General features: G+C 47.8%; 1 protein-coding gene across 2 annotated transcripts; it reads right to left on the bottom strand.

Moving 5' to 3' along the window:
• Positions 1-2,747: 2,747 nt before the first annotated feature.
• Rlbp1 (retinaldehyde binding protein 1) lies at positions 2,748-17,891 on the bottom strand. 2 transcript variants are annotated; one of them, XM_040729930.1, is made up of 10 exons: positions 17,805-17,891; positions 15,921-16,092; positions 14,342-14,456; positions 13,613-13,641; positions 13,279-13,407; positions 10,796-11,000; positions 9,293-9,471; positions 5,010-5,168; positions 3,780-3,890; positions 2,748-3,587 (listed from the first exon to the last, which is right to left on the bottom strand). In XM_040729930.1, the coding sequence occupies exons 4-10, from the start codon at positions 13,622-13,624 to the stop codon at positions 3,429-3,431; spliced, it is 954 nt and encodes a 317-aa protein (XP_040585864.1). In that variant the 5' UTR covers positions 13,625-13,641; positions 14,342-14,456; positions 15,921-16,092; positions 17,805-17,891; the 3' UTR covers positions 2,748-3,428. The 2 variants fall into 2 exon arrangements, with proteins under 2 accessions (XP_040585864.1, XP_040585874.1); XM_040729940.1 differs by lacking the exon at positions 13,279-13,407.
• Between the last annotated feature and the right edge of the window lie 1,094 nt (positions 17,892-18,985).

Raw genomic sequence — 18,985 nt, 5'->3', positions numbered from 1 at the left:
AAAGCATTTGTATTCATCAAAACTTGCAGATTTGAGAAATGTAAGCTGTACTGACTAGTTTTATGTCAGCTTGACCCAACCTGAGTCCTTTCAGAAGAGGGAACCTCAATTGAGAAAATGTACCCACCATATTGGCCTGCGGGCAAGCCTATGGACCATTTTTTTTTTTGACTGGTGGATGATGAGCAAGAGCCCAGTTCACTGGCTGGGGGTCCTAGGTGCTACAAGAAAACAGGCTGATCAAGCCATGAAGAATAATAAAGACCTGAGTCAGGAAGTCCAGCATCCTAGGTGGGTATAGTGGTGTCTTCCTGTAATCCCAGAGCTGCGGGGTGGAGACAGAAGGATCCCTGGGACTTGCTGGTCAGCTCAGTCTAACTGAAACAGTAAATTCCAGGTTCAGTGAGGCCCTGTGTCTCAAAAAAAAGAAAGAAAGAAAGAAAGAAAGAAAGAAAGAAAGAAAGAAAGAAAGAAAAAGAAACAAGTTGGAAGACACTTAACATTGACCTCTGGCCTCGACACATTTATGCACAAGCAATTACACATATAAATGAATAATAGCCAGATGCAGTAGTGCACGCCTTTAATTCCAGCACTTGGGAGGCAGAGGCAAGCAGATCTCTGAGTTCGAGGCCAGCCTGGTCTACAAAATGAGTTCCAGGACAGCCAGGGCTACACAGAGAGACCCTGACTTAAAAACAAAAAAGTCTATGACTCAGTCAAATACCAGTTCCCTCAAAACCACTCCTGCAGAAGTCACCATGGTGACCCTCCCATCTTGACAAACGCTAGCCCCTATTGTCACTCACCTGGCCTGACATCCCTGGACATAACTGCAGGGTTCTCATTCTTGAAATGCCTTCCACTCCAGAGGGTCTGAAGAGATCCCTCAGGGTTAGGATTCCATACCAAAGTTCCATGTAAGATTTAGTTTGAAAAGGAATCTTCAGCTTTTTAAACTATGGCCAAAAGAAGCTGGGAGGGAAGTCCACACTGGCCAGCCTTCACCCTTCTGGCCACAGAATAATCATTTGTCCTCCCCCAGCTCAGAAGCTCTGTGTAAAGACCGTTGAGGACCCTGACTGACGACTGTGAATGCCATAAGGAAGGCAGCTTCTTGGGTAAAGAACACTAACTGTAAACCTTGTTATTGAAAGATGTAAGAAATAGGACAGGTTTAGTGAGATGAGTCATAGGGTAAAGAGATTTGCCGCAGAACTTCACAATCTGAGCTCAGTCCCCGAGACACACATGGTTTAAAGAGAGAACTGACTGCTACAAGTTGTCCTCTGACCTCCGCAGACACACTCACACACAACACACTCACACACAACACACTCACACACGTGTGCACACACTCAGGCACACAAACACTCACACACACACACACACACACACAAATGTAAAAAAATAATTTAATGAATCCATGTAGAGGCAGGAGGATTGCCACAAGTAAAATACCTACTTGGGCTCTAGGGTGAGACCCAGTCTTAAAAAAAAAGAAAGAAAGAAAACAAGATATGTGTATTCATATACGTATATGTTCATTTATACATGCATTTATTACAGTCTCACTGAAATTAAGAAAGAACTTGTGGGTCAGAGAAACTCTCAAAGGTGTGAAAGCAGATGGGATTTAACTGGCCTCAGAATTCAGGGAATAGCTGAAAGGCCCACAGTCTGTGTACAGGACCAAGAATTCCTCATGTACATAGGAAGCAATGACCCCACAGGCAGGAGCTTACCTTGGTGGAACACAGGCAATCAACCAGGCCAGTGGACCCTCCCCTCAGGCCGCCACCACTGGCCAGACAACAGGAATGAATGCCTGCTACTAGCTGGGAAAGCAAGGGCGCATCTTGGGGGAAGTAACAATCATTGCCGGCCTAAGGGGAAAATCACATGCCCAGCAAGCAGAGATTCTGACAGGAAGTCTCATTCAAAAGGAGGAGAAGGAGGAGGAGGAGGAAGAGGAAGAGGAGAAGGAGGAGGAGAAGGAGAAGAAGAAGAAGAAGAAGAAGAAGAAGAAGAAGAAGAAGAAGAAGAAGAAGAAGAAGAAGAAGAAGAAGAAGAAGAAAAGAAGACATGAAGACATGAGCTGATGAGCTGGGAGTTAGTAGCTCACACCTTTAGCCCACTCGGGAGGCAGAGGAGGGTGGATCTCTGTTAGTTCAACGCCAGTCTGGTCTGCAGAGTGAGTTCCAGAACAGCCAAGGCTACACAGAGAAACCCTTTCTCAAAAAACAAAACCGCAGCACTCAGAAATCACTGTGCACTTGTGGAAGCGAGCTCCATAAGAGGAAAGCATTTGTATTCATCAAAGCATGCAGACTTGGGAACTGTAAACTGTGCCAACTTGTTTTATATCGAGTGACACACCTAGAGTCTTTTTGGAAGAGGAAACCTTAATTGAGAAAGTACTCCTCTGGATTGGCCTGCAGGGGCCATTTTCTTGATTGGTGATTGATATGGGAGGCCCAGCTCACTGTGGGTGCTGCCACACTGGGCTGTGGTCCTGGGTGCTATAAGAAAGCGGGCTGATGAAGTCATAAGGAACCCGCCAGTGAGCTGCACAAATCTATGCCCTGTGCTTCAGTTCCTGCTTTGAGTTCCTGCCCTGCCTTCCCTGGATGATGGACTACAAACTGCCAAGATGAAATAAACCCTTTGCCAAGTTGCATTTGGTCACTGTTTTATCACAGCCATCAAAACCCTAAATATAAGCCATAAATTCATCATGAAAGAGCTTGACACAAGACAAAGAATAGCTTTATTTGTCTATCAAGGACTAAGTGCTCAGAGATGATATCAACTATAAATTTAAGTAAAACTCACCCAACAAGACAAAGAGAGCTTCGAGTGAAAGGAACCACACACCTAAGATAGGTGGGGAGGAAGGAGCATGACCTCCACCCCGGACAGACCCAAAGCTCTTAGCTCCTGGGCACTCAGCAGCAGACCACCCCCAAATGCAACTGTTCCAAGGCTGCTGCCTCCCTGCAATTCTGGGTGGGAAACCCCTACTGGTGCTGTGTTTGTTAAATTATTAGAGCTTCAAGCCTACCCCCTCTGTACAGAATTGTGAGTGGGCTTTCAATTCTGCCTTACATACCCTAAATATCAAAGTGATTACAAAGGAAATCATGAAGAAACCTAATTAGTCTTTGAAATTCAACTTCTTGCATGGTCATTGTCCTATAACTGCAGAGGTGGGTGGGACTACAACTCTCCTACAAGTCTCCTGTTTAAGGGCATTCCCCTTGACTCACTACCCTCCATGTCAGTTTGGGATGAGGTGCCTTCCCTCCTAAACCTAGGGAAGTCTGGGGAGACCACAATCACCCCAGGCATCCTTGTTCCCAGGCTTGGGTTAGAAAAGTCGAAGAAGGCCTAGGATGCTAACACAGACCAGAGGGCAGGGCGTCTCCTCACAGGGCTGTATTCTCAACTTGGACCCGGGGGCCAAAGAGCTGCTCAGCAAGCACCTTTCCATCGTACTTGGGCAGTGTACCCCCAAAGTCAGCGGGCAAGATGTCCTCATCAATCTCCTGGAAGAAGCCATCGAGGTCATCTCCATGAACAAAGACCTGCAGGACAGTGAGCAGAGCAACTGAGCAGGAGGAAGAGGGAGGAGGGAGGACAAAGCCATCGCGTGCTGTCTTTGCCTGGCGATGTCTCTCCCTACAGTCTTCCATGTGGGGCTGTCAGGGCATTGCCCATTCAACTCGGGACCAGTGTGCAGTGTCTGAGGAAGGCTCTGGGGGCAGCCATGAACTCACCCTCTGTAGCAACTTGTTCTTCAAGAAGGGCTTGACCACGTTATAGGTGGTGGTGAAGTACCATGGCTGGTGGATGAAGTGGATAGCTTTGAACCTGGCTGGGAATGAATCCTGTAGTGACAGAGAGAGACCCCCTCACACCATTGGCCCAGTGGTCTCTGAGGCTTCTACTTATCAGCACACACAGAGACAGCCTCTCCCCATGGAGTGAGGACTGACTTTTCCAGCATTTACATGCTGCCCTGGAGGATAGTCCATTCCGGGGTCAGCCACCAGAGAAACTTGACTTCACCTTTGCTCCAAGTTACACAACCTAAAGCTGTTCCATGATGCAAAGCAATTGGTGACTGTCTGGTGTGTGTGTGGTGTGTGTGTGTGTGTGTGTGTGTGTGTGTGTGTGTGTTGGCACTATTTGTTGGTTTTTGTGAGACAGGGTCTCGTGTGTCCAAAGCTGACCTTATGACACAGTTGAGTTATGACCTTGACCTTCCAATCCTTCTACCTCTTTCTTCTGACTGATAGAATTACAGGCCTGTGAGACAATGGCAAGTGTTGGGGATAGAACTCAGAGTTTTGTGCATGCTGGGTAAGCACTGTACCAACTGAGTATTATCCCCAGCTGCAGTGATTGATGTTTCTCCAAGTCTCTTGTCCCCTGGGTAGACTGCAAATGGTTACAGACCATAAGAACATCATTGTCATGCCTCCTTGTCCTTCAGCAACTGCCATACCCATATCTCCAACCTCTTCTTTCCCAACACACATAGGGTAGATATAAGGAAGCTCAAAGAAAGGACTGGGGATATCTGTATATATAAAGCAATAAGAAGGGGGCTGGTGATGTCCCCTCCTCAGGACAAACTCACAAGCAAAAAGGCAGCAGACAGCCTAAGGTTCCAGGATCACTCACATAGAGTCAACTCCAACCTCAGTCACTTTATCTGTGTGACCTTGCAAAGTCACTTAACCTCTGAGCCTCAGGTTCCAGGTTTGTAAGATGATGCAGAAGATAAGATGAGAACTCTCTCAAGGAAGCAATGACATCATCACCATGTCCTTATCACACTCAGTCGCCATGCAAGTGTTTGTGGTTGACATGACAGCTGTCACTGCTCTGCATGACACTAGGTTGTCAACCCTCAGGTCCCTTCCTGCATTGTAAAACTGAGAAACTAAGTCAGGCCTTCCCACCTGTGAAAGTTTCCTATGGAGCGGGTTCCAAGGTCTCACCTGGAGCATGTCCACCATCTTTTTGAGATCCGAGGGGCGGAGCCCCGCTGCCTGCTGCATGGTGAAGCCCTTAAAGTTCTCAACAATGCAGAAGCCATTGATTTGCGTTTCCTCATTCTCTAGCAGCTTCTCCAAGATGAAACAGTATGCCTGCAGGATCTAGAAACACAGGGGCTAGGTATGTGGTCAGTCACAAGGCCCCAGGGTTGGTCTCCAGCATCAGAAAGCCAGAAGCACAGCAAGTGGGGATTAAGATCCAACCCCCAGAGGTGATTAACCCCCAGGGTCCTGAGTGGAGAGCCAACTGACACATTCCTCACTGCAGGAATTTGCCAAGGTGTCCATCTAGGGCTTTCCCCTTGCAGAATACATGCTAATAAAATAACACTGAATGTCACGTTCACAGAGTTTATCCCAGCACTCTTATACTGCTGGAAACCACTAGAAACAACCTAAGTATCCAGTAAGAGAGGAGTGAAATAAAGGTAGATTTAAGCCATGGAATATTGTGTCACAGCAGTGGAAATGATGTTAAAACATTAACAATGCGGGGAACTCTTCGTGACACTTCATTGCACCGAGGAATCTCCTGATTTTGTTATGTTTTGGTTTGTTTGTTGGTGCCAGAGATCAGTGGTAGAGTCTTATGCATGCTGGTCAAGCACTCTACCACTGAGCCATATCTCCAGCTCTTGGTTTGTTTGAACAAAAGCTCCTCCTACAACCAACTCCTGAGTGCTGGAACTTCAGCTCTAATCACCATTACCTTGACTGCTGCGATCTGCTTATCCCAGATCCTTTTGCCTCCCTCCTCTCTCCTCTCTCTCTTTCCCTTCTTCTCTCCCTCCCTTCCTTCCTCCCTTCTGGGGATTGAACCCAGGGTATTGCAAATTACTAAACTATATCACCAGCCTTCTTTTTACTTTGTATTTTTAGGCAGTGTCTTACTAAGTTACTTAGGCTGGACTTGAACTCACTTTAGCGCCCAGGCAAACCTTAAACTTGTAGACAGTTCTCTTGCTTCAGCCTCCCTAGTAGATGGGTTTACAGGTCTGTGACACCAAGAATGATTGATGATCCTATGGTTAAAAGTGTGTTAAAGCAAAGGATAACTATACTACAGGCCACAACCCCAGAGAAGCTAGCTAACAAAGAGGTCCCTAAGAGAAACATGTGGTTCTGCCTAGGAAGGGGAATTAGAAAAGGTCTCCTGAATAAATTGGGAGCATGGGAGGGAGGGGGAGAGCGAAAGGGGAGGAGGGAGGAGGGAGGAGAGAAGGGAAGTGGGGAGGAGAACATGAGAGAACAGGAAGGACAGAGAGGGAAAGCAAAGAAAGAAATATCTTCATAGAGGGAACCATTGTAGGATTATTGAAAAAACCTGGCACTAGAGAAATTCCCATGAACACACAAGGATGACCCCAGATAAAAGTTTAAGCAATAGTGGAGAGGGGGACTGAACTGGCCTTCCCCTGTAATCAGATTGAGGTCTACCACAATTGTCAAACCTTCATCCTATAATCAGATTGAGGTCTACCACAATTGTCAAACCTTCATCCTATAATCAGATTGAGGTCTACCACAACTGTCAAACCTTCATCCAGTAACTGATGGACGCAGATGAAGTAATCCATAACTAACCACCAGGCCAAGCTCCCAGAGACCAGTCGAAGAGGGGAAAGTGATAATATGAGCAAAGGGGTCAAGACCATGATGGGGAAATCCACAGAGACAACTGACCCCAGACTGACCGCAGCAGAACCTGCGTAGGACTGAACTAGACCCACTGAATGCAGTTAACAGTAGGTGGACTGAGCAGTTTGTAGGACCACTGGCAGTGGGCCCAGTGTATGAACTGGCTTTTTGGAGCCCATTTCCTCTGGAGAGATACTTGCTTAGCCCAGTCATGAGGGGTGGGGGTGGGGGGTGTTGGTCAGACCTCAGCATGGTGATGAGACAGACTTTGTTGACTCCCCATGGGAGACCATACCCTCTCTGAGGAGCGGGTGAGGGATAGGGTGAGTGGAAGGTAGAAGGAGCAGGATGAGGGGATGGAGGGAGAACTTGGATTGATATGTAAAATTAAAAATTAAATTAAAATTTTAAACGTGTATGTGTGTAATGCATAATCTTCCTGCCTGCTGCCTGGGTCCTGTTGCTGCTTTCAGCCCCCAAATAACACACAAGACACTCTATTAATTATGAAGCTGTTGGCCGTTTGCTTGGTTTCTTCTCGGCTAGCTCTGATTTGATTATTGACCCATAATTGCTAATATATATTTTATAAGGAATTATCTTTTTGAGGACGCAGCCTCATGAGTCCTTTTCTCCAGGGATATCACATGGTGAGCACTCTCTTCACTACATTTCCCAGAATCCTCCTAGACTCCTAGTCCCACCTATCTTGCTTCCCTATTGACCAACAGTGCTTTATTTACATATACACAGAAGGACTTCCCTATCATATGTGTGTATAAATTAACTGGAAGGATACAGTGATAAAAAAAATCTAAGGTAGCAGAATTATAAATGATTTTTTAAGCTTGCAATTTTTTACATTACCATGTAATGTAAAAATGCAATTCTTTTCAGAATAGATAGGATTTGCATAATAAGCAAAATGCATGTTTTGAAATCTTTTTATAAAAAATAAAAACAATACTTTCAGTTGGAGCTAGAGAGATGGCCCTGAGATTAAGAGAGCTTGCTGTTCTTACAGAGGACCTGAGTTAGGATCTCAGTACCACAGTTGGTTGGCTCATAACTGTCTGTAAGTGTAACTCCAGCTCCAGGGGATCTGATGCCTCTGGCTTCCCCAGGAGCTACCTCTCTCTCTCTCTCTCTCTCTCTCTCTCTCTCTCTCTCTCTCTCTCTCTCTCTCTCTCTCTCTCTCTCTCTCTTTCTCTCCCTGTCCCTCTCCCTTTCCCTGCCCCTCTCCCTCTGTCTTACACACACACAATTTTAAAAAATATAAATCTTTCAAGTCATGGTGGTGCATGCCTTTGATCCTAGCACTCTGGAGGCAGAACCAATTTATCTGTTTGTTCAGGGCCAACCTGGTCTACTTAGTGCGTCCCAGGAGAGCCAGGACTATGTGAGAGATCCTGTCTTTATGTGTGTGTATATGATTTACTTTACTTACTTTTTTGGAGACAGGGTTTCTCTGTACCGCTAAGATTTAAGGCCTGTACCTCCACCGCCTGTCTTATTTTTATTATCACTTACTTGTGATGAGGATGTGGGTTCCACTGAAACTGGAGTGACAGGAGACTGTGACCTGCCTGACGGGGGCTGAGAACAGAACTCCAGTCCTCTGCAAGAGCAGCAAGCGCTCTTAACAGCTGAGCCATTTCTTCAACCCTTCTCCCCGAAATAATATGTCTTTCTTTTTTTAAAGCTTTAATTCTAAAGCTAGAATCTCATTTACTGAGAAGGCCTAGTAACACCCTTAATAAGAGCAGGCATAAGGCAGGGATGTTGACTTTTTCCATCACTGTTTAACTAGACTGAAGGGCTGGTCAGTGCAATCTAATTTCTTCTTAAAGTCTGGGGTCCAAAAAGTAGAGAAGGTGGAGGAAACAGTCTCCTTTATTTATATATACTAGTATGCTTAGAAACACAGGTGAAGGCCGGGGGACTTAGCTTACTTGGTAGAGTGCTTGTCTAGCATGTATGCAGTCTTGGGTTTGATTCCCCAACACTGCATAAAACCAGGTATGTTGGCTCATGCCTGTAAACCCAGCATGGCAAGAGAAGTTTGAAGACCACCCTTAACTACACAGTGAATTCAAGGCTAGCCTGGGATACCTGAGACTCTGTTTCAAAACAAAACAAATAAGAAAGGAAGAAAACTAAGAGAAAGATTAAAAAATAAAGGAAAATCCTAAATTCTTTCTCTTGATCAGCCCTCCTAAGGGCGTAAACATATGACCTTACGGAAAGCAGATGGTTAAGTAGGACAGAACCTGTGCCTTCCAGAATCCTCCTGCCCACAGCCCTCTGATCCCAGTCTCTGTTGTTCTCAGCTTTCAGGCTTGGCAAGGTTTCCTTCAGTCCATGGCCCACAGCTGTTGCCTCACTCGGCATTGCTGGGGATAACCAGGCCAGTGGGCTCTACTTGCAAAGCTGCTGGGCTTCCCAGCTGTCCTGGAGCATCCTAGGAATCCTCTCCCTGTTTGGGAAATGCCTGGTGGCAGGTGACTGCCTGCCCTCATCCCTCCACGGACTTGTCTCCTGGGGAACCCCACGATAAAGACAGGGCTAGGACAGAGAGCCCAGCTGACCTCATCAAAGGTGACCTCTTCACAGTGCCAGTTTTCAATGTTGAAGAGCATAACCACTCTGCCATACTTGTCCCGACTAGAGAGAACGCCAGGGTAACCCGCCTCGATAGTGCAGCGGACGGCCTCCATGGACAGGCTATCGAAAAGTTCAGGGTACTGGAGCCGGAAGTTCACATAGCCTGGAAGAGGGAGAGGCAAGGAGCCATCTCGGAGGCTATTCCAGCCACGCTCACCTATCTTCTCTGGTGGTACATGGTGGGAATCAGAGACCTGGCTGTCTGTGTGTGACAGGACTTCCAGCTGTCTGAGTCCCTTGTTTCCTTCCCACAAGATTGGCCTGTCTCCCCGAAAAGTTGTGGCAATTACACGTGGTTCACAATGTTCACATTCTGAGCTGTACAGGCATGAGGTACAGTCCTACATAAGAAGGTAATCCTATGCATTATATTCCTTCGCTTGGGGACAAGGCACAGGCTGTTAACTGGGCACAGGGCCAGCTGAGTGGGTGGGTGGGTGGGTGGGTGGGCAGGGCTGAGGATAAACTCAGGGCCCCAGCTAGACTCAGAGGCTCTTCCTAATTCTGGCAGTGCCTGCTTTGCTCACAAATACCATTCAACTTACCCTGCCTTCCCGTGGCCTTCTGCGCCCCCAACCTGGGGCCCAGGAGAGGGGTTTAGGAAGCAATTGCCAAGAAGCTGCCAACAACTTCTCTGCCGTTCTAGAACACTGCAGTCTTATCCCACCTCACGTGTGCCTTGTTCCCTCTGCCCAGTTACTCGATGCCTCGTTTCCTTGGGGGTTATTTTCAGATGTCCCTTTGCAGTGGAAGCCTTTAATGTAAGTTCCACAAGAGCATGGGAGGCTTGAGCTCCTTGACCTAACACAGTGGTGGGCCCTGGTGGCACTGACTTGACATTTGGGGGCAGAGGGGAAACGTAAAAAGGAAAGCCATTAGGCCACAGATCACCCGCTTCAACACTTCCCTCTATAGACACCACAGACTTGATTTCCTCAGGGAATGTTTTTTTCCACCATGCACCCACCCACCCACCAACAGAGCCCAAGTGATCTTGAGTGTTAAGAGAAGCTTTTTCTTTTGCTAGCCGCTTTGGTTTATCACCCGCCAGTCGCCTGGGCTCTGCAGCGTATCAGTCCCAAATAAACACACAGGAGGCTATATTAATTATGAAGCTGTTGGCCTTGCTTGTCTCTTACTGGCTAGCTCTGCCTTAAGTAATTACCCCATAATTGTTAATCTAAGTATGTTTCTTACCGGAGAAGTTTCCGGGCTCCTACCCGGCGTTACACTTGAGGACTGCTCAGCTGGCACTGTGTTCACATGCTTGCACACACAAACTCATGTCGCACACACAGACTCATGAAGGAGCTGGAGACAGTGACTACATCGTGGCATAAGGACAGCTTCTTGGTGTAGAAAGGGTAGACACCCTCCCCAAAACTTCCTCCCACATTATAGGGCCAGCCCTCCAATGCAGGCCTTACCTTTGAGCAGCTCATAAGCGCGGCCCACGTCAAACTTTCGAGCACGGATGAAGCGCAGGAGGAAGGCACTGTCCCTTGCCTGTACCCTCTCAGCCACCGCCAGGGCCAGCTCCTCCCCTGAAGCTGCCTGTGCCTGCACCAACTCCTGCAGCTCCCTCACCACCTCCTCCCGGGTCTCCTCCTTCTCGTTCAGCTCATCCTTGGCCTGCAACAGGGTGGGTTGGAGCAGAAGTTACCACTCGGTGCTGCTGAGAAACGGGGCGCATGTGAATAGGCTCAAATCTAAGTTGGCCTGCTGGAGTGCCGCCCAGGGTGCTACAGTTTGGGCCTTACTCCTTTGCAGCTCTGCCTTCCAGGGTCAAGGAGTGGTGTGCTGCTCTCTCATAGACACTTGCATTTGGAGAGAGTCAAAACTGCTCAGCCTGGCTTTGTTTGCAAGACATTGACAGCCATAAGTGATTCTAACAAATGCCCATGTGTACTGTGCTCTTACTCAACACCCTGCTCAGTCCTCTAAATGCCTTGTGTGTTTCTTTAATTCATTGAATTTATTCGTCGTATATGTGAGTGTTTTGCCTGCACGTATGTCTGTGCACCATGTGCATGCTAGGTGCCTGAGAAGGTCAGAAGAGGGCATCAGGGCCCCTGGAAGTGGAGTTATGAATAGTTGTGAACCACCACAGGGAGCTAGGCATCCAACTGGAGTCCTTTGCAAGAGCAACAAGTGCTCTTAACCACTGAGCCATGTCTCCATCCCTACACTGTGTTTTTAATTTTTGCCACGACCCATTGTGGGGTTTGTTTGTTTTATTATTATTTTGCTCTGTGTTTGTTTGCTTTTAATTATTATTTTGTCCTTTTGCACTGATTTATTTTTGCACGCATATTTAGGGAGGAGCATGTGTGTGTCGTGTTCATGTGGAAGTCAGAGGACAACTTGTGGGCGCTGTTTCTCTCCTTTTACTGTGCGGGTCAAGTTTGATAGCAAATGCCTTTTAGCCAATGAGCCACCTCACCAAGCCCTTATTTTTGTTTGGGGTTTTAAAATTTATTTTGTTTTGGTTCGTTGGGGGTTATTTGGGGGGGGTTGTTTTTTTTAAGACAGGGTTTCTCTGTGTAACAGCCCTGGCTGTCCTGGAACTCACTCTGTAGACCAGACTGGCCTGGAACTCACAGAGACCCATCTGCCTCTACCTCCAAAATGCTGGGATTAAAGGCAAGAACCACCACAGCCAGATGTTGGTTTGTTTTTTGAGACAAAGGTTTTAGCTTAGTCTGACTTCAAATTTGAGATACAACCAAGGTTGACCTTGAACTTCTTTTTTTTTTGTTTTTGTTTTTTTTTTGTTTTTTTTTTTTTTCGAGACAGGGTTTCTCTGTATTGTTTTGGAGGCTGTCCTGGAACTCACTCTGTAGACCAGGCTGGCCTCAAACTCACAGAGATCCTCCTGCCTCTGCCTCCCGAGTGTTGGGATTAAAGGTGTGCGCCACCAATGCCTGACTCGACCTTGAACTTCTGATGCTGCCTGTACCTCCCAAGTGCTGGGACTACAGGCATGTGCTACCATACCTTGTTTTATGAGACGCCAGAGGTGGAATACAGAATCTCATGTGCTTTAGACAATTCTGTCAACCGAGCCACACCCCCAATCCTATTTTCAATTCTTTTGAGACAAGATCTCTATATGTAACCCAGGCTGGCTTTAAAATTATAATTCTCCAACCCCTCTCTCCAAATGCTGAGGTTACAGGCATGAACCACTATACTTGGTACAGTTAGCGTTCTTATGCCTATCTCCCAGAAGACTATGCTAGGGGGACTAGATGTGACCTGTACTTGCCCTAGTTCCCCCAAGGAGGAGGACACCCTGTCTTCACTCAGAGGCATCCAGACTTGACCCAGCAGAGAACAGCCTGCCTCAACTCCCCTACCCCCCATCCAAGAGCTCCTGTTGCTAGAGACACCAGTCAATGCAGAACAGAGCCTGGCAGAACTCAGCCACTTCCCACCTCCGCTCCGGGCAGCCACTAGTACAACTGCCATGTTTCATAGACACACAGAGACCAGATGCAGAGAGGAGAGCTCTTTGCTCAAGGTCACAGAGCAAGTTGAACATGTCTGGTCCTAGAGCTTGAGCCTCCTGCTTTTCCCCTGGGGACAGTCATTTTATCCTTGTTCATTAGGGCCACTTCAGAAGCCTGTTCCTTATATGAGCCGAGGTTAGCCCCGGGCCCTTAGGCTCCAGGCTGCAGTCTCAGATTAAGGTGTTTTGAGTACTGACTGACTAGCCCAGTAGTTGCAATAGCTCTGACCTCCAGGATAGTCTAGAACAGGCCAGTCTCTCATGTCCAGGATGGCCTAAAGGGTGCGGATGAACCTTTTCTAAAGGAGAGAGGACTCTGTCTCATGCCCACCCCACCCTACTGTGTTCCTTACCAGTTTGTCCCAGCCAGCGCTCCCCTCCCCCACTCTGCCATCTCACCTTCTGCAAAGTGTGGCGGGGCAGCCGGCTGCACGGGCCAAAGACAGGACCGTGGTCCTTGGTTGTGAGCTGCTCCAGCTGTGCCCGGAGCTTCTGCTCCTCCTCGGGGACCATTCGGTATGTGCCCACCTGGGCAGAGACGAGTCATGTAGAAGGCAGGACAGCTCTGCCCCCAGCAGCCAGAACCACTGTCATATGGGTCTGCTGAGATCTTACATAATGCCTTTGGCCAAGATCTTTGCTGAGCCTCCTCCCTTTGGTGGATCAGGGCCCCAGAGAGATTATCAAGGTATAGGGAGGAAGGGAACAAGGGAAGAAGAGCCGGGCTACTCACCCCCTCGGACATATTGCCTCTCGAAGACACTGAAAGAAAGAACCTGTTTGCTCTACCCTGGCCTCTCCAGGTGGCCTGTTCCCAGCAGCCAAGGAAGTCAGCAATACAGTGATATTGGGGAAACCCTTCTGTGTTTGTCCTAGAACAGTGAATCTCAAGCCTTCAAGTCCCTCCCAACAACTAGGTGATTGGTCAGAAATTCAGACGCATAGGTCCTGGCCCCTGTGATTCTGACTAGAAGGCTAAAATTAGAGGCCCCTCTTCCCCACCCAGCTCTAAAGGACAAGGTTCCTGGGCTACACTTTGAGAACACTGCATTTGGAAGGAGCACAACACTAACCCCCTACTCTTTAGCTGTGGCTCGCCAGGAACAAAGCAGAACGGGGCCCCATTCTCAGCCACAGGGTCAGGTCACTACAGTGTAAGGGAATCTCTCTTCCATTATGCAGCCTTCCTTCCCCAGTGCAAATGGGCACCCCAGAAACCTCTCAGCCCAGTGGATGACTCTGTCCCCAGCATGTCCATTCTTAGGCGCGATGGTGAATCTTTATACCATCAGTCCTGGGTGTGTGTCCAGAGCTGTGTGACACACTAAGAACTTTCAGATTCATTATCTCAGAAACAGGCACGGTAGCACCATTCCTGTTTTATCTATGGGGGAAATGGGGCCAGGATAGTGACTTGTCCAAGGTAGCATAATCCAAGGAAGCTGGGGACTAGGATACATACCTAAGATGTGAGTACTATAGGCAGCAAGGAGCAGCTTGGGGCAACTGGATGAGGGTCCTGGTTTCCGATCCTGTCTCTCTCACACTTGTATGATTTCACTTGAGTCTTGACTGCCCTGTTGGGATGGGAGGGTTATGAGATGTAATTAAATATTGTGCACACAAGCAGACCACAGAAGAGATTTCAGTCATGGCCTACGTGTTCTCAGATTTTCTCCTCCCAGGCCTGAGTGTCCCTAGTGACTGTGAGGATCTTTAATCACTGTTTCCCCCCTTGATCCGGTTCCTTTGGTCAGCTCAGCCACATACTCACAGTTGGTAAGTAACTGGGATTTGAACCTGAATCTACCTGACACTGAGTCTGTTTGATGCTTGCAGCCATGTCATCTCCATGCAAACTCCCTGGGGGAGCTGGTGAAAACCTTGTAGGTTGGAGAGATCTGGATTTGAGTCTGACTTTTACCCAAAGTGACTGTCACAAAGACCACAGGGTTTCTGTGACATAACCTAGAGTGGAATCTTGCTCTATAACCGAGTCCCCTCTTCCTTTCACACTGAGATTAACCCAGTTTGGACACTGGAACTTGAGATCCAAGAGAAAGTCCGAGGATCTCTCACATTTTAAATATGTCCTTTCCCTACACAGCCCTGCAAGGACGAGGGGATTCTGGGGACTGGAATCCACCCATAGGAACCAAGCAAAAGTCTGTCTGCTTTTTAAATAGCAGACAGACATCCAAATATGTGGGCATAAAGAGCTAGAGGGACAAAAAAAAAAAAAAGAGCAAGAGGAGCGTATAGTGGCACATACCTATAATCCCAGCGCTTGGGAGATAGAGGCAAGATCAGAGGTTAAGGTTATTCTTGGCTACATAGTGAGTTCAAAGCCAGCCTGCATTACATGAGACTCCATCTCAAAAAACAAAAAGCAAAAGCTGGGTGTGGTGGTGTGCATCTTTAAACCCAGTACTAGGATCACTGAGTTTGAAGCTAGTCTGATCTACATAGAGAGTTCCAGCCAGCCAGGGCTATGCAGGGAAACCCTGTCTGAAACAAACAAACAAGCAAACAAAGCAAAGCAAGACTGTCTGAAGAACTCAAGAGGAATTAGTGGATCCCCCAGCCAGATAAGCAGATCAGCAGCACAGGTCCTAGGTCTTAGAAATGTCAAGTTAAAGCCAGCACTTGCGTTTATCTCTCATTTTTAAAAAGCATGTACCCATGAGCTGTTTGCATGTATGTAATGGAAACGTGCTCCCCCTCCAGCTCCACGTCGATATTCTCTGCCATTTAGAATTGGCAAATAAAGTACAATTAATTTCACATATAGGACATAAAAGGCATTGGATCATCTGCAGTTCTAATTGAATTAGGTACTCCATATTTATATGCGCTGAGTCTACCTGTAGATGGGTCTGGCTTACCCTGAAGAGTAGCACACCACTTTACAGGCAATCAGAGAAACCCTGACCACTCACACACACACACACACACACACACACACACACACACACACACACACACACACACACAGTCTTCTGCTCCCTGGCCTGGCCTGGCCTTGTTACTGACTTACTTACCCGACAGCTCTTCCTTAGGGCTATGGTGCCTGAATTCTTCTGGCACTCCAGAAGCTGCCTCCTTTGGAGGTGTGGTCAGGTCAGCAAGCTCAGATTAGTGTGTCACAAGGAACTTCTCAGGCCCACTGTTTCCCATTAAATCAGGCTCACAAGAGGCCCAGAGTGAAACATCCTGAGGGAGAGGGGAGAGGCCCAGCCTGCAGGCAACCGTCAAAGCCCTTTGTGAGCTTCTGCTTGAAGCTCTGTTCAGCCATGTGGAAGCCACTTCTCTGGGACCTGGGCCAGCCCCAGCCCATTCCTCTGCCCCCTCTCTTCTCCGACTGGGAGGCAGGGGATCCTGAGTGAGCACCCCCTCCCCACAAAGGGAGGACAAAGATAGAAATGAAGAGAAACTGTAAATGTCATCATCAGTGCAATCCAGGCCTATGGTCCACTGTCCCACACACACACAGGGCACGGTGAAACCGAGCAGGGGAGAACCTGCTCTGTGTCCTAAGCTGGCCCACTCTCAGATGTGTTTGTGGATTGAACCAGGCCTGACACACGAAAGAACTCTATCTCTAAGCCACACCCTCAGCCACCGCACCCCTCCCCAAGCCAGGTAAGTTTTGAACTTCTGATCCTCTGCCTCTCAAAGGGGAGGAAAGCAGGTGTGTGCTGCCCCAGCCGGTCTCCCTTTGCTCCAGAGCCCGTCAGGCCGAGGTTACTTCTCCACACTGTGACTTGGTCTCCTTTGAGAAGTGAGATGGCCAGAGAAGAAGCTGGGGCTGTGGGGAAGGTCGGCGGTGGCCACACAGCACCCACTTCAGGTGCTTAGCTGCCTGTTCCTGCGGAGCTGCCAGTCATGCCCAGTACAGAGTCAGTGGGCTCCTAGGTGAAGGGGACACATCCAAGCCTCAGTGCAGCCAGAAACTCCTGAGCAGCCCTCAGTAGGGGACACCCTGCCTCTGCCTTGGTATTGCCCTGGGGTATGAGAGATACAAGTCTTTTAGATCATTCTCTGCAGGGGATTCCAAAGCCAGGGAGCTCCCTAGGAAGTTCTCCTTAATGAAGCTCATCTTAGTCTGAGCCCACGCAGCCCACCTTCGATCCCAGTCCTCTCTCCCAGAGGTACTCAGGGCAGCCTGAGCTCATGGGTACAGGCCATTCTCTGGAATCCAACCACAAAAATGATTTTGCTCTCACCACAGTTTGGGGCTTACACAAGAAAGAGCACTTGCAGACACGGAAAGAAGACACTACCCACAAGCTAAGGAGGTGACAAAAGACAGCACCTTGGTCCTAGACCTCCAGCATCCTGGGTTCTAGAGAGTGGATTCCTGGTGGTGAAGTCACCTAGGCTGTGGCATTTTGTTATCCCCAAGAAACTTCAATGAATGTAAGGTTCACAGGAGGTGATAAGAACAAGAGGCCAGGCTGCCCCCTACACCACTAAGAGGCTCTGTCAGGACCCAGTAAAGGGCTTCATTACAAAACATCCCTATGAACCCAGAGCACTGTGAAGTCCACGTCATGGCCTAGTAGAAGAAGGCAGTCTAGAGCATCAGTTCTCAACCCGTGGGTTGTGACCCCTTTGGAGGGGGCACCTTTCAAATATCCTGTATATCAGATATTTATATTATGATTGATCATGGTAGCAAAATTGCAGTTATGAAGTAGCAACAAAATAACTAACATTTTATGGTTGGGGATCACCACATCACGGAACTCTATTAAAGGGTCTCAGCAATAGGAAGGCTGAGGACCACTGGCCTGGAGCATCTCAGGACACCAGCAGGCATGAAGCCCTCCCTTCTGGGGAAGAAGAGCCCCAGAACAGATTTCTGTTCACAGCCCTTCTCCTGTCTCCTCCTGCCCTCCTCCCATTCCGAGAGTCTTGTTTACCTCTAGGTCCTCTGGCTAGAACAATGGTGGCACTGTCCTCATTGGCCCACAAACCTATGCTGGCTGTGCTGGCGGACACCCTTGGGCTTCCTGGCCTGCCTGGCCCCAAATGACTGAAAACAGGGAGGGAGAGAGAGAAGGAGGGAGGGAGGGAGGGAGGGAGGGAGGGGGAGAGGGAGGAGGCTTGTATTTATAGGGTCAGTGTATTAGTGTGAAAGTCTCTCAACTTTGTTTCTGTCATGAGCAGAAACAGATGGACATGCTCATGTCTAAATTTATTGAATACAAAGAAAATCACAGCTTTGTTGGCTGCAACCTCCCAAGTAATTTTGATTTTGCTTGAAAGTTGGTCATAGACAATCATCAGAATTTTATTCCAATCTTAATTACCAATATTAACTATTAGATCACACATATATGTGTATACACACACACACACACACACACATATGTATATATACACGTAGATAACAGAATGGCCATGAAAAGGGTTGAAGAGGCTGTGACATTCAGAAAAGTATTCAATAAGTCTTAGGAACCTAAGGGCAGCATTGTTCTGGTACAGAGGTGTCAGACCCAAGTTTAGAAAGCCATTTAAGGGTCAGTTTGAAGAGGGATCTCATGGGTAGGAGAGACTGTGTGCTGGACCTGAGGGACTAGGTCAGGAGACAGTCACTGGGTGGTTTTATTTGGTGAGGGTTGTAATGAGTGGCTGAGTGACATTTCTGCCACGTGTCGACCTTGGGGTGCTCTGCTTTTATAGTCCCGGGTGAAGGGTTTACATCTGGTGTGGTGACATGCTCACCTGACTGGCATTTCTGGTATTATTTGCTATTCTTCGGTTTCATTGTTTATTGGCACTAATGAATTGTTTGTGTTTCTAGTGTGCCAACAGATGGAGGTCTTTCAACTAACATTTACTGACTGGGTACTACGTTTGACACTGGGAATCCAGAGAAGAATGAAACACTAACTCTGCAGTTTAAAAGATCAAAATCATACACACAAAAAATAAAACAATAATGTACTGGCTTTAGACCCCACCACCACCAAAAAGGGAATAGCGTGTGATAAGTAACGCAATAGTATCCTCAAGTGTTCCAGAACACACCCATCTACAAAAACGCCACAAAAGATGAGCATGCGTCTGGGGACAGGGGTTGTCTTTAGATTATTAAATT

This window comes from Mesocricetus auratus, unplaced genomic scaffold (assembly GCF_017639785.1).
Source record: "Mesocricetus auratus isolate SY011 unplaced genomic scaffold, BCM_Maur_2.0 Super-Scaffold_4256, whole genome shotgun sequence".
Taxonomy (NCBI): Eukaryota; Metazoa; Chordata; class Mammalia; order Rodentia; family Cricetidae; genus Mesocricetus; species Mesocricetus auratus.
Note: the sequence above shows the minus strand (reverse complement) of the source record. Positions and strands in the feature narration are given on the sequence as shown.

What these genes read in the sequence shown, in the direction of transcription:
- Rlbp1 (XM_040729930.1), bottom strand. An exon ending in CCCGCCACACTTTGCAGAAG is followed by an intron (nt 11,001 to 13,278) that starts GTGAGATGGCAG and finishes ACCCTGTTGCAG; the next exon opens with GCCAAGGATGAGCTGAACGA. An exon ending in AAGAGGTCACCTTTGATGAG is followed by an intron (nt 5,169 to 9,292) that starts GTCAGCTGGGCT and finishes CTGTGTTTCTAG; the next exon opens with ATCCTGCAGGCATACTGTTT.